Raw genomic sequence first — 15,658 nt, 5'->3', positions numbered from 1 at the left:
GCATCACATCAAAGAATACATTCTAACTGAACGGGATCATATTGGTAGGGAAAGAGGTCCTGCACTCACTGGTACATGGGATTCTGATCAGAAGGATCTCAGAAGTGGAGAAGGAATGGGGTGGTGAGAAGTCCTAAGGGTAGCTTTCATTCCGAAGCAGCTGGGACATGATTGTGCCGAGTTAGGGAAGGTATAGGAAAGAGGGGAGGCATAGATGCTGTATCAGCAGGGGCACTGACGCAGCAGCAGCAGGAAGTACTGATGCCCACTGTCCCTCACCTGGGCGATGACATAGTGACTAAATGGGGTGGAGGCATGAGATAGAGTCCAAAATGAAGAGAAGTTATTCAGACTGGGAACTGAAAGGCCAGACAGGGGATAAGGGATAGACAAGGTGCAGCACAGCTGGACTCACACAACACAGGGCAAGTGGGAGAAAACCATCTTGTCATGATGGCACACTCATGCCTAGATACAGGACTCAGGATTACTTCCATCACAAAACTTCAACCCATACACTGAGAAGAAGAGCTAATAAATATCATGGATACATTAAAATATCAAATATTTAGCACGTACTCCTTTTGATTAATTAGACCTGGGATAGTCCACAATGACATTTTCAAGATTCAAAGACTTTTTTTTTTTAGATGGAAGAGGGCTTTTTTATCAGGTAAATAATGTGAATAGAAGTAAGTTTAGCTTTCTTTTGAGCAATGTAATAACTCTAAGAATACAGTTTATACAAAGAGAAAAATTTTACCTCCTAAATGTTGAGATTTTTTTTTTCCAAGGTAGGGTCTCACTCTAGCCCAGGCTGACCTAGAATTCACTCTGTATTCCCAGGATGGCCTTGAATTCATGGCAATCCTCCTATCTCTGCCTCCAGAATGCTGGAATTAAAGGCATGTGCTTGCCACCATGCCCGGCAAGATTTTTTTTAAACTTACATATGATTTTATTTTAAAAAATCACTGGAGAGATGGCTGAGCAGTTAAAGGGCCCAGGTTCAATTCCCCAGGACCCACATAGGCCAGATGCACAAGGTGGTGCATGTGTCTGGAGTTCATTTGCAATGGTTGCAGGTCCTGGAGCACTCCCTCCCTCCCTCCCTCCCTCCCTCCCTCTCTCTCTCTGTCTCTCTCTCTCTCCCTCCCTCTCTCTCTCCCCCCCACTTTCCCTCTCTCTCAAGTAAATCAATAAATAAAAATGAAATATTTTAAAATATAAAAATTCAATTACTGGAGGGAACAGGGGTGTGAAGATCGTCCTGATGGTTAAGACTTGGCTCCCAGGGTGCAGCTCAACACAGCCGCAGAACTGACTGCACTTAGACATATAAAATCCTATATTATGAAAGCCTTGCCAGCAAATTCCACTTTTCAAATGTTTCTATTTCAGTGAAACCAAAAGGACCTTTTTTCTGAGCACTTTCTCTTTCAAAACTGAGAAAAACAAACTTCCTCCCAAAAGTTGTGACTCACTGACACCCAGGTTCACCAAGATGCTGATTGTAGAAAAGTTCATCAAGCGCAAGATGGTTTGTGTGTCTTTTTCTTTCTTTTTTTTTTTTAAAAATTTATTTATTTGAGAGCGACAGACACAGAGAGAGAGACAGATAGAGGGACAGAGAGAATGGGCACGCCAGGGCTTCCAGCCTCTGCAAACGAACTCCAGACGCGTGCGCCCCCTTGTGCATCTGGCTAACGTGGGACCTGGGGAACCGAGCCTCGAACCAGGGTTCTTAGCTTCACAGGCAAGCGCTTAACCGCTAAGCCATCTCTCCAGCCCTGTGTGTCTTTTTCTTATAAACAGGATGCTACAGTTGGAAGAGAGTGACTTATCTTAATCACTCAGAGGCTTGTATTTGGGTAAAGTGTTCAACCTACAAGTTTTAATGGGTTCTAAGCCCTGCAGAAAGTTTTCCCTTTTTATTTGCCAGTCTTAAAATGAAGTACTGGCAGCCAAACAATCTAGGAGACATTAGTATGCAATGAGCATTTCTAACCAACTCACACCCTGTCCACTTGCTCACACCTAAAACTTACAAGTTCATTTACACGCTAATCAATTCACTTTAACCAAGAATCTTTTCCAAACTGGCATGTAGCTTTTATCTTAAAATTAGATGATTTTTTTAATTCTTCACTCTTAGAAGTACTAATTTTCTATGTTTAGGAAGTTTGTATAGATGCTCTTTCTCACTAGAAAAGTAAGGTAGAGCTGGAGAGATGACTCAGCAGTTAAGGTGTTTGCCTGCAAAGCCTAAGAACCTATGTAAACTAGATACACAAGGTGGTGCATGTGTCTGCAATTCGTTTGCAGTGGCCAGAGGCCTGACACACCCATTCTCTCTCCCTCTCCCCCCACCTCTGCCTCTTTTTATTTCTCTCTCTTTCTTGCTCTCTCTCAAATAAATAAATGAAATTTTTTTTGTGATTCTTGTACTCCAGAGGCTGAAGCAAGGGAATTGAGAGTTCAGTGTCAGCCTAGAGTGCGTGGTAAGACTCTGTCAATAAATGAATAAACAGGTGCACAAAGTAATTTCTCCATCCTAGATTGAGTTCCTATGTCATCCTCACTAGTGTCTTAACCACTCCATTTTTATGAACATTTTCATACATGTACATAAAATATTTTGATTATATTCCTGTCCCATTGCCTTCTTTTGTTCCCCTACTCACACCCCTCCACTGAACCCCTTCTTTCCAACTAATCTCTCTGTTATTTCAATGCCAGTTTTGGCCCTCCTTTTTCATGAAAGTCAAAATGTGCTGGGCTCAATATTGCTCAGGTCTGGGGCAGGTAACAACAGTTGCTGCAGGGTCACGAAGGCCAGGCCATGGCCACTTCATACCCAGAAGCTAGCAGGGGCTGTTGGCAGAAGTGGAAAGTGGTGCAGCTGTTATAGAAATCAGCGTGGGCATTTCTCAAAAAGTTAAAAAATAGATCTACCATGTGACTCAGCGATGCCACTCCTAGACATATGTCCCACGGAGCACACCTCACTGCTCATTTACATTTATTGCTGCTGTAGTCACAGTAGCTAGGAAATGGAATCCGCCTAAGTGTCTATTTCTTTTTCCATTTCTCTTTTTTCTGAGCTGCAGACCACAGGAAGGATGCTACGACCTCCCTCCCTTGCTGGGTTCCCCATTAGCCCCACTAGCTAGCAGACACAGTTACCCCGCTGCTTTTTCTCTGATTCCATAAAAACATGTACACAGAACTTCTTTCCACTTTAAGAGCTTTCTGGCTTATTATTAGAGGACATACAGACAGTAATAAAAATAGCAAAGAGGGTAGAAGTAGTTGTTGGGAATCTTACAAACTTTTCCAAACACTTAAAGAAACTTGATCTTTCTGAGTCTCTTCCAGACTCGGGCAGCTGCTTTCCATTGGGGCCGTCTCTCTGTGGATCCCTTCTCCTGGTGTCTGTAAAAGGAACTCATCAGTCGCCTAACCTAGTCTAGCAGACCAGAGTACTACAAATACAAATGCAGCTCAGGGAAATTCACGTTGTTCACGCAGCACTGCTGAGAACCAATGCTCTTCATAACGTGACTTTGCTAGACACAGTCCCTGCACCCGCTAGTGAGACAGCGCCCTCCTACTGGGTCCCTAAAAGTCGTTGACTAAGAGTCCAATGGCCAGGGTGGGAGGGGCCGACAGGCACCTTCTGGTCCTGGAAGTCCCATACTATCTAGTCAAGATGCTCTTTTCAATCGATTTATAGAATACACACAACCCAGTTGGGAGAGAGGAGAAAGAACTAAGCCTTATTAATTACCTACGTAGAACTATTCCATCTAAAAGCCTGAGGTAGTTCCTCCCAGTCCTGACACATTTTGGGAGACATGCATCCAAACCCTAGCAATGTAGGACATTTTTTGCACTTGGCCTATATTTTAGTTTAGATATCAAACATTAGTTTCAATTTTTGCTTTAACTTTAGTTTCTTTCTAACATCTATCTGGATCTAATACGTTGGGGACAGTATGTTTTTATTTTCTTATATAGTTTTTGTGATAGTAAATTGCTTGAAGAACTAAAGTACTCTTTCAATGATATTATAATTTTCTGTTCTTTCCTACAAGGAGAAAGATGACTTCAGTCCAACAGTAACCCATCTACCTAAACAAACTTCTCATATGCTATTGAGTCAGAAAAATGTAAGGACAAAACATGGTCATTAAACATTCCTAACATTTGAACCTATATTTTGGGGTTTTAAATATCAGCATTTAGAATCAGAAATCAGCCATCTCCTTCCAGGCACTTGGCATCAAATGAGGCAAGCTGCCATTAGGAGACCGGGACTCTCCTGATCATGAAGAGGGGAGAACACATTGTGTCGAGTCCTCTGCAAAGGCGACCGTGTGCAGGGGCAGGGCATGCACCACCACATCCCTTGGATTCCCATTAAACACAGGCAGCAGCTCGGAGCCCCCCTGAAGGTAGGGCTGCCTGCTGCCGGCTCCAGAAGCAAAATCTTCGCTCTTGAAGGGGCCCCTGTGCGGTTCCCCAGTGCTTCCTTCACAGTGCTCCGTATGCCCCCATCCCCACCACTGAAGGAACCTTCTAGGCTTCTCCAGAACCCCTTGGGCCAGTTCCATCAATCAGTCATGCAAGTCTCTTGTGGCTGGCTAAAGCGGGATGAGCATTCACCACTCTCCTCTCCACACAGGTACAGTATAAAGCAGAAAGACGGCTTCCTGGAGTTCACACATTTTGTCCCATTGGCATAGGGACCAAATACCACGGTAGTCAGGGCTGAGCTCAGGATCTCCCACGCAGTGTAAGCTCACTGCCCACCTGAGAGTGAGTGAATGAGCGAACAGACACTATGGTGTGTCTTTCCAGCACACACTTGAACTCTCTTCTTCTGATCAGAGCAGGTTCCTGAGCTCTTCCTGGGATGGTGGTGGTCACCCTGGGTCAGTAGCTTCCTCCCTGTCAGGTGCTTGCTTTGATGTCTGTTCAATTCCCAGCAACATGTTTCTCGGCAATCGGCTCAATGGTAGCAGTTTTACTGACCGGCCTCTGACACAGTTGCAAAACTCCTGGCACTGTTTCTTAGAAAACTACTACAGCCATTACTCTGAACAACAAGAGTCTTGCCTGGCTGGTCAACAACGCTTGTGCGTTCTCGTGACAGAATTTCCCTCGATCTTTAAGCAAGCTTTCCCAGAGGGTGTCACATGTTCAGTTACACAGGAAAGAAACGTCTGGTTTCTAAAAACTGCATTTCCAATAGAACGTAATTCCAGGAAAATTTAATTATTAGTAAGAGAGACATACAAATGTCTTTCCCAAGTCAAAAAAAAAAAATTGTAACAAAAGATTGCAGAATTTGAAACAAAAATTTGAAAACAATGTAGTAAAGGTACATGTGTCAGAGGGAGAAGAATTCCACCTGGGGCGTCCCGAATTATGTTTCCTATAACGGGGAACCAAACACAAAGCACACGTAGATACCTGACTTAGCCAGCAAGCACTCAGCAGCTATATTTGTGGTGCACAAGTTCCATCATTTAGCCAAATACACTGTTTCAGTGCTCAAAACCCCAAGAAGATGTGCTCAGATGCCGAAACATGCTTTGGTCAGATAAATATGTGTCTCTAGAGCACCGGCCATGAGGAGTCCCGGTGATGCCTGAATTTTCAGCTAAACCTCTTGGGTGTTTTTAGAAAAATGTGGACTGTGTGGCCACTGCTCTGCTAAACCCTCGAGTGACTGGGTCTTTCCTCATCCCTGGCCGCATCCACTGAGCCAAGCTAAGCTGATTAGAGAGGCGTCTCCCAGGACTTCACGTGGAAGCTGCTGAACACACGCGGAAACCCGTGCCTCGGCCGGCGTGCCCCACGCCTAGCAGCTCCCCAAGAAGCCACCGTCGCTGAAAAGGAGTTTTAGGGCTGGAGAGGTGGCTCAGTGGTTAACACGCCTGCCTGTGAAGCCTAACGACCCACGTTCTACTCCAGATCCCACATAAGGCAGGCACACGAGGTGACGTAAGCTCACAAGGTCACACATGCGCACAAGGCGGCACACACGTCTGGAGCTCAATGACCCTGGCTGGAGGCCCTGGCGCTCCAATTCTCTTCTGTCTCTCTTTCTCTCTCTCACTCTTCTTCTCTCGCATGAAAAGAGAGAGAGGGGGGCCGGACTATTGGGCTTACCTCAAAACAAAAACAATTAAAAAATACAACAAAAAAGTAATTTTACATTGGGATGAAAGAGTTTGGCTTTTTTTCACTACTAGAGAATTGCTATTTATTATTGTTATGTATGTGTGGGAGTGGGGGTAGGTGGTCAGAGGAGAGCCTCAGGACCCCCACCCACCTTTCTTGAGGCAGGGTCCCTCCCTGGCCTGGGGCTCACAGGGCCTTGCCTGGCTCTGCTTTCCCAGTTCTGGGATTATACCCATGCGCCGGCACGCAGGTCACTTGTTAAAATTTCATTTGTGTGTATGCGTAAATGTGTGTGTGTGTGGCATGCATATGTGCACATGGGTGGTGGTCAGAGAGAGGACCACCTCAGGGTGATTCTTCTCCCTTTCCACCCTCTTGAGATGAGGTCTTTGGGCCTCTGCTGCTTGTGAGCTTCTGGTGGGAGTGCCATGCCACCTCCAGCTTTAAACATGGGTGCTAATGAGTCAAACTCATTTAAACTGGGTTATATTAGTTTGGCTTTTCTTCACTATGAGAGAATCACTGACTAAGTTTTCTAGTCAGCAAGCAAGCACCTTTAACCACTGGGTCATCTCTACAGCCCCCAAACCTAACTTTTTACATGGATTTTGGCGATCAAACTCAGGTTATCATGCTTGCCAGGCAAGCCCTTTATTGACTGAGCTATCTCCCCAGCCCAGCCAACTAATTTTTGGTCATTTTCTTTTTCAGTCATGGACCAAGGAAACAAGTTGTGAAAGTAAGGCTGAATAAGTAAAAGACACTTTTTGTACATTGCTATATGATTAATATGACTGTTTAGATTTTAAGGAAGAAAGACTGATTTAACTCTCAGTGTATAAGGCAGACACGAGCAAACATCATGTGTCCAGTGAAATGAAAAGCAACAGACAAGAGTTAAGAATCAGAAGAAAAGACATCAACATGAATTCTTAAATACAATTTTTCCATTTATTTTAACTTCCTTACAAATGTCACTCTAAATTATGGACGCTTCCAATAAGAAACACAGCATCTATATCTCACCTAATTCATTTCCTTTCTCAACTCTTCTCACTTGGAGGAAGTTTCTCTGCACTACTACCCTGAGTAGTGGGGGCCAAATTATTTTTGTGTTATGTGAAACCCTGTGGCCTCCAGGTCCTTTTCAACCTTCTCAGCCCCAGGACACTAAGCAATGGTGAGGACACCAGCAGGAAGATCAGACACCAATCACCATGGTTACTAAAAGCCACTACAGAGTGTGCCCCTTATATGCACAGAAACAGAAATATAAAAGTGAAATGTGCTGGCATATCTTTTCCTGCAGAGAAAGGATGAAAAACTGGATTACTATATATAGTCACATGCTGTGTCAGTTACTTTCTCATAGCTGGGAAAATACCTAACCGGAAGAAGCATCTTAGGAAAGAAAAGGGTATATTTTCGGCTTAAAGTCCCAAGGAAAAGCCTATCATGGCAAAGAAAGCGTGGAGGAAGCCAGAGCCGTCCGCAGGGAGGAGCAGGGCAGCAACGGGTGCATCTCCTTTTTAATACAGTCCAAAAACTCAGCCCATGAGATGTCCACAGTCTGGGTGGGTAATTCCACCTCAACTAATCTAATCTAAAATTGTATTCCTCACAGACGTGACCAGAGATTGGTGCTCATGGTGATCCTAAATGCTGTCAAGTTGACAAGAGATTAGAAACACGCACACCTAGAAGTCTGTCTCTCTGTACACAGTGCGGGGAGGTGGGGGTTGTGTTATACAGAGTCTTATTCTACTGTACAGACTAGCCTGGAGCTTACTTGAAGGCAGACTGGTCTAGAGCTCATGGCAATCTTTCTGCCTCAGCCTCCCAAATCTTAGAATTATTGGTGTGCGCCACCACACCCAGGTTAAATGCTGTAGATGCAATTTGGCCAGCTATGGGAAAACACCACGCACAGGAAGCTCAAGTCTTGTTCATTCATGAATCAGAAGCTCAGGGTTCTTTAAAGTGGTCTATCTCAAGCATGACCACCTGGACAATTAAAATGCAAGGAATGGGCCTTAAAAGTACTCGGAAAGTCTGGTGTGGTGGCACATGCCAGCAGTCCTTCAAATAAGGAGGTTGATGCAGGCAGGGGTCAAGGTCAAGGCCAGCCTGGGCTACATAGCAAGACCCTGTCTCATAAAGCTGAAAGTACATGGAAATTATAAGAACTGTATTTTCTGCCTGGGGAAGTCTACCTGCACAGGCGCTCTGCTCGTTCCCTGGGGATGGACTGGGCTCCAGGGGCCTGGCCCCCGCACCCCAGCGTCACCTGCTTGAGGCACTCCAACGTGAGTAGTAAGAAAAGACCGCACCCTGCCTCCTGAGCGCTTGGAATCACTTTCTAGCCCCGCCCATTCTCTTTAATAAATAGATGCTTGCTTCTGTTTCGCTTTTGGAGAGAATCTCACACTGTAGCCCAGCCCGTCCTGGAACTCACTGTGTGGTCTAAATTGGTCTGGGACTACAGTAATCTCTGAGCCTCAACCTCCAAAGTACTAGGGTTACTGACATGAGTTTAAAAAACAGAGTTTAAGCTATCTTCAGAGGGAGTGAGGATGGCAACATGACTGAATCTGAATCCTCCTCAGAACAGGTGCTCCAGCTCCAGCAGGGGTCCCGGCTCCTGGGTGTGCACTGCGGCAGTAAAGCCAGGTTTTGACATTGATGTCCTAACAGAAAAATGACCACCTTAGGCTAGAGTAACGTCTCTTGATGTTTTGCATGAAAAGAAAAATAAATCAGTGAGAACACCATCTACCAGGACATCTAGTAGTAAGAAGGGAAGATTCCACAAAGTAAATAGCTAATGTTGACAGTTAGGAAACTCACCCTAGTTCAACGGCTAATTTTATAACCATCAAGTCCCCAGAAGCCAAGGCTAATTTGGTGTACTCTACTGAATTATATGAGGCAATTCTTTTCCAAGATCCTTTAAAAACAAACTCAGAATTTGTGTTTTTCCAAATATTCTTATAAAGGGTACAAGTTTCCTACCCAAACCTTACCACATCTGCCCCCTTGGCCACATTCTCATTCCAAAACTTCTTGCTGGACATGAGGCCCTGGCGTGTCAAAGAGGCAGGCCCAGGGACAGGGTTCTGCAGTTTCACAAAGAGCAACACAAATTCGGAGCACGATGAGTCAGCAAAACATCAGGCTGCCCTCTCCCCGCCCCATTCTACTCAGCGTGCTCATTCTAATTTAATCTTGTTCAAGTTAGTGCCAATAATTAGCAGGACACATTTCTACCATTTTAAATTAATTTCCCTATGAAATAAAAATACAGTGAGGGACTGGAGAGATGGCTTAGCGGTTAAGAGACTTGCCTGCAAAGCCAAAGGACCCAGCTTCAATTCCCCAGGACCCATGTAAACCAGATGTACAAGAGGGTGTGTGCATCTGGAATTTGTTTGTAATGGCTGGAGGCCCTGGTGCACCAATTCTCTCTCTCTCCCTCTCTCTCTCCCTGCCTATTTCTGTATCTCTCTCTCTCTCTTTCACAAATAAATAAATTTTAAGTACAATGTTAAGTAATGCATTTAATGAAGGGTACAATACCACAATATTTTAGTAACTATGAAGTTGTATCATAAATTATTTATGGCACAGAAGTCACCTTCTTCTTCCTTCACACTTGCCACAACTCAGGACTGAGGTCCCCGCTGGAACACACATGATCTTGCCAGTTTCACAGCACTGACCTCTTAAGGTGAGTTTAAAAAAAAAAAAAAAAAAAAAAAAAAACACCTTTTTTTTCATGTTCTCCAAGTCTATAAAGTAATATTTGGGGTTTCCAACCTAAGTCAGTTTATCTAGTGGTCACAAATACAATGTTGTTTTAGGATTCCACCCACAGTTTTCTTTATTTATAATTTTGTATTTTTAAAGACTTCTGGGCCATGAAGGCCACATACCAGATTGACATAGTCTGTCGGTTTTTTAAAATAACCCATGCCATATGAGGCTGTCGGCCTATAAATGTAAGACTCATCACACAATGCCTATCCATCCCTCCCTTTTTGTTAGACCTTGTGACTTATGTCTACAAAATTGTAAGACCACCCATGATTAATATGCATAAGTCTCTTTTGTGGTTATCACTGGGCCTCACTTTCTATTTGTTAGCACTTTCTACTTCTGTTTGTGTCAATGCTACATCTTCAAAGGGAAGTATGAAAAATGGGTATTTTAGGACAGTAGTCTGTGTTCTTATATGGACTTGCAAATGTCTGAATTCTTCCCTTCATTTTTATTAGCTACAAACTAAAAGATATCCACTAGAGAGGTGTGGCCTCCCTTCCCAACTTCTCAACCTGCTACATAGCTGTGTATATGACATTTCTGAAAATGACCTTGGTTTTCAAGAATATTCCACATTCCTCACCAAGGAGGCTCTGACAAATTCAACCTTCATTAACCATCAACAGAAAGAGATTAACTCCCAACCCTTGTCAAGATGTTATAAACCTGCACAACAGACTGCTTCTCTGGAGATATTTAAGTAAGATATTTAGGCCCAGTATGAACAGAAGCTTGAAACTAAACTAGGCTGACAAGCTAACTTATTCTGAAATGTTTAACTACAGTGTGTTGCCCTGTCGTTATGGTGACCTAAGATGCATACCATGTTTCTATTACTTCAGACAGAATTAAAAAACAATAGTGGAGAACTGATCAAAATGATCCTTTATGGGCCACCCATGCACTATTTTTCCACCAATATTATAGTTTATTGAAGATGGAGTCGGAACAATACCATTGAGTAATCTAATGGTAAAAGTGAGGCTTGAGTCGATAAGGAAGGGAGAGATACAGGCAAGCAAGGATCAGTTAAGAGTAACAGAAGGACGGAGCACACCCAGGCCTGGGGCGGATACGGCTCAGCGGACAAGGCGCCCTCTGTGCAGGCCTGAGGACAGAGGTCAAAACCCCAGCAGCCTGGGTGTGTGGCCACCTGCCTGGAACCCCAGCACAAGGGAGGAAGGAACAGGGAGTGCCCATGGGCGAACGGGCTAGCCAGGCCCCTGGAATGGAAGCAGTGAGCTCTGGGCTCCGGTGAGAGACTTGCCTCAATAAACTAAAGAGGAACACAGTCAAAGAAGACCTCCAGCATGAACCCCTGGGCCACACCCACACCCACACATGCACACACGCCCACTTACATAGGGAAACATACATATGCCATATGTGCGCTCAGAAAAGAAAGAAATTAAATAACAAACCAAAAATATTAGTTAGACAAATTCAGACACTGTATTATGTACTTTAGCTAAGGTCAAAAATATTATGCTAAGAACCACAAATTAAATGAGTGTTATAGACAAGAGACGGTTTTAAACAGGCAAGAATATCCAAGTTTGTAACTGTTTCTAAAACTAAGGTGAAATAAAGAAAGAAATAAAAATATTAGTTCAACTTGAGTACTTTGGCCACTGGGGGAAAAATTAAAAGGTAGATATTTGGTTTCTGAAATTAGAGTGGTAATGTAAAATTCTTTATTATCTTTATTCTTTTTCACTGCTTCTTCTGTTTCCCTCCAGCATTACGGAAGCAGAACCTGTCCATGCTACTGTGAGGGCTGGATGATGTCCTCCAAAAGGATGTGTTGAACCCCAACTGCCACAGAATGTGACCCTACCTGGAAACACAGTCCTTATAAGTGTCACTAGGTAAAATGAGTGGAGTGGGCTCCTAAGTACATACGACTGTGTCCTTGGAGAAACAGGGGGATTTGGTCTTGGATATACAAATGCAAGGAGAATGTGTGTGCTCACCAGGCAAAGAAGATGTCCACCAGCCAGGCAGAGGAGAACACGTGTACCATATAGCAGAGTAGAACACTAGTACCAGCTAGTTAGAGAAGAACATGTACAAAATCTAGGCAGAGGGGAGCATATGGACCAGCTAGGTAGAGGAGAACGCTTGTACCAGCCAGGCAGAGGGAGACGTGTGTACAAGCTAGGTAGAGGAGAACGCTTGTACCAGCCAGGCAGAGGAGAGCATGTGTACCATCCATGCAGAGGAGAACATGTGCTCCAGCCAAGCAGAGGAGAACATGTGTACCAGCCAGACAGAGGACAGCATGTGTACCAGCCAGGTAGAGGAGAGCAAGTGTAGCATCCAAGCAGAGAAGAACATGTGTACCAGCCAGGCAGAGGAGAGCATGTGTACCAGCCAGGCAGAGGAGAGCATGTGTACCAGCCAGGCAGAGGATAATATGTGTACCATCCAGGCAGAGGAGAACATGTGTACCATGCAAGCAGAGGCAGGAATAATGCTGCTGAGAGCTAAAGGTTGTAGGACCTGACACCCTTTCCTAGCAAGGTGCAAATAAAATTTCTATCCAGTGTCCCAAGGGCCTGTGGTCCCACTGACACCTCAATTTTCAGAATCTGAGAAAAAAGCTTCCCAGCCTGTGGTACTTCAGTTTGGCAACCCCAGGAAGATCACGCGGTCATTAGTCCCATTATAAACCCGAGTGAAGTGTCTTTAACTACAAGTGCACAGATAGGAGAGCAGCTTGCTCTTAAGTCAGCAGGCTTACCTGCCACGTAGTCACCAAACCCAATGGTTGTCAGGGTGATGACCACAAAGTAGATGGCATCCAGGGCGCTCCAGCCTTCTATGTGCTTGAAAATGACCGCAGGAAGAGCCACGAAGAGGACGCAGCCGAACAGGATGAAGATGATGGTGGAGATGATGCGGGTCTTGGTCTGACTGACATTCCACTTCTAGGGGTGAGAGGGAGGGAGACGGGTTATCTGTGTGCTCATAAAGCTAAGCTACCGTGCTCTCTGCAAGGAGCATGTCGTCTTGCTTCCTTTCTCCAGATCCGACCAGCTTCCCTTATGAAAGTCTGCTTTACTATAAACCGCTGCAGCCAATGTTCATAAAGAATGCTACTTTTCACTATATAACCTCGTAACAGGGAAAATGGTTGTCAAATTTATATTACCTTTGCTCTTACAGTATGATTGCAGATGTGTGCCACCATTTATTTACCTGAAACACTTCTGAAATGTTTCAATGCTGTAAGCTGACTGAGGGCCAAATGCAATCTAGAAATATACAACAGCAGACCAAAGTGAAATAACAATTACTATTTACAGCTGAGAACTGGGAAACACTGACGATAAAGTTAGATCAATGGACCAAGACACAGCACCAACAAAGGTTGCAGCGTGATCTCCACAGGAGTCAGGTGACCAGTCCCTTCTGTGTTCTCAGAGTACACAGGACTCTGCAGGATCCACAGTGAGTGGCGTCTTCAGCCACCCCAAATCACAGCTGCCATGGGGGCGCCTACCTGTTGGCTGTGCTTTTTTTTATTTGAAGTTAGATTTATTGGAAGTCAATTCAAACACACTATGGCTATCAGCCCAAGAGTTTTGGACCTTGTTTTGTATATACAAAGCAGATTTAACAGGCTTGAGCAGAGCTCAAATAGAAAATCTGGCTTAGCAGTTAAGGTGTTTGCCTACAAAGCCAAAGGACCCAGGTTCAATTCCCCAGTACCCACGTAAGCCAGATGCACAAGGTGGCACATGTTTCTGGATTTCATTTGCAGCAGCTGAAGGCCCTGGTGTGCCCATTCTCTTTCTTTTTAAAAATATGTGTGTGTATGTGTGTGTTCTGATTGCTAGGAAAAAAATGTGTGTGTGTGTGTGTGTGTATGTCTGTGTGTGTGTGTATATATATATATATATATATATGTGTGTGTGTGTGTGTGTGTGTGTGTGTGTGTGTGTGTGTGTGTGTGTTTGACGACTTCTATACTTTGTTTGATGACTTCTATGCTTATAGATAATAAACCATGGTATTTCCTTCCCCTCTCCCACTTTCCCCTTCATAACTCTGCTCTTCATCATATCTCCTCTATCCATTAGTTTCTCTTTTAATTTTATGTCATCATTTTTTTCTCCTACTATGAGGGTCTTGTTTCTATCTGCTGCTGTCTCTCTCAAATAAATAAAACAAATAAATAAATTTTAAAAAAAGAAAATCTGTAGGGTTTTCAACATTGTCCTCCAGTAAGAAGCCACTGTAATGGAATGTGTGGAGTGGGGAGTGTCTACGTCTCTTGCCACCTCGAGTGTGGGTGACAGTTTGATAGTTTTCTTCTCTCTGATGGTGATGATGATGATGATGTGTGTGCATGTGTGAACAATATACATGCTTTCCTCTTCTGCCTTTTAAAGTATATAGGTATTAACAAATGATAAATTCCAAACACTGCCAGGCAAAAATAAGCTGTTAAGAAACAGCCAATGTTATCAGTCTGGTCATAATTATGCTTCTTATTTTGTGTTTTGTTTTGACTTTGGCATGAGCATGTATGTGTTTATATGTATGTTGACGTGTGTGTGCACATATATGTGTGTGTGCACATATGTGTGTGTGCATGTGGAGGCCAGGGAGTGACTTTGGGTGTCTTTCTCAAATGATATTCACTTTTTTAGTGGTTACTTAAGGTGTTCTGAATGCTAGTGTCCCAGCTGATGGAGATTTGAGAATTAATGGCTCCTGGAGGCAGTGAATTGTTGGAGGCAGGCTTATGGGTGTTATAGCCAGTTTCCCCTTGCCAGTGTTTGGCACACTCTCCTGTTGCTGTTGTTCACCTGATGTTGGCTAGGAGGTGATATCGACACTATGCTCATGCCATCATTTTCCCTGGCCATTATAGAACTTCCCCTAGAGTCTGTAAGCTGAATAAGCCTTTTTCCCCACAAGCAGCTCTTGGTCAGGTGGTTTCTTCCAGCAATGCGAACCTGACTGCAACAGTAAAGTTGGTACTGAGAGTGATATCATTACTGTGTAACACCTGACTGTGTGTCTTTGACCTTTGGAGATGATTTTCAAGAGGAATGTGGATGAATTTGAAGTCTTGGCTTCAGAGACACCTTGCAGTGCTGTAAGTACAGCTTGATGGACTCTTCTGGTCAGAGTCAAAAGAACTGAATGCAGTAAGAACTATGGACTATGAGGTTTGGCTTATGAGAGTAAGAAAGAGCTTTGCATAGACTGGGCTAGAAGCAGTTTGTGTGAGGCTTGGTGTTATGTCTGTCCTGAGAATTTGTTCATGATTGCATTACATAGAAATGGACTGGTATGAGCAAAGGGATATGGAACATAAAAAATGAAATCTTTGAATAAAACTGCTGCCTGTCCAGCTAAAATTGTATGAGAAACTACAACCATTAAGATTGGGCCAGCTGACCTACATTGGGGCAACAGGAAGAATGAAGACTCTTTTGAAGGAGCCTGAATGTCAAAGTCTGCTTTAGTCCCCCCTGGAATAACAAATTGGCACCCCAACTGGTATTATGGGGTACAAGAAATGCAGGAAAGAGAGGGTCATTGAGTTTGCAACATGGTCTTGTGTTTTGGAAATGGCCATGGGCAGTGTGAAGCAGGTTTGCTGGATGCCTGCATGGAGACCCCATGGAGC

At 44.0% G+C, this 15,658-nt stretch overlaps 1 protein-coding gene across 6 annotated transcripts in view; it reads right to left on the bottom strand.

The window, feature by feature from the left end:
* The window catches only part of Kcnk2 (potassium two pore domain channel subfamily K member 2), a 220,343-nt gene that overhangs the window by 45,156 nt on the left and 159,529 nt on the right, over window positions 1-15,658 (bottom strand). For all 6 annotated transcript variants that reach the window (XM_045142318.1, XM_045142317.1, XM_045142321.1 and 3 more), the window contains one exon: window positions 12,755-12,941. In XM_045142318.1, coding sequence (XP_044998253.1) covers window positions 12,755-12,941 — 187 coding nt within the window. The remainder of the gene's footprint in view (window positions 1-12,754; window positions 12,942-15,658) is intronic.

This window comes from Jaculus jaculus, chromosome 1, assembly GCF_020740685.1.
Source record: "Jaculus jaculus isolate mJacJac1 chromosome 1, mJacJac1.mat.Y.cur, whole genome shotgun sequence".
Classification (NCBI taxonomy): domain Eukaryota; kingdom Metazoa; phylum Chordata; class Mammalia; order Rodentia; family Dipodidae; genus Jaculus; species Jaculus jaculus.
The sequence above is the reverse complement of the archived record's forward strand: the minus strand, read 5'-3'. Positions and strand labels throughout refer to the sequence as shown.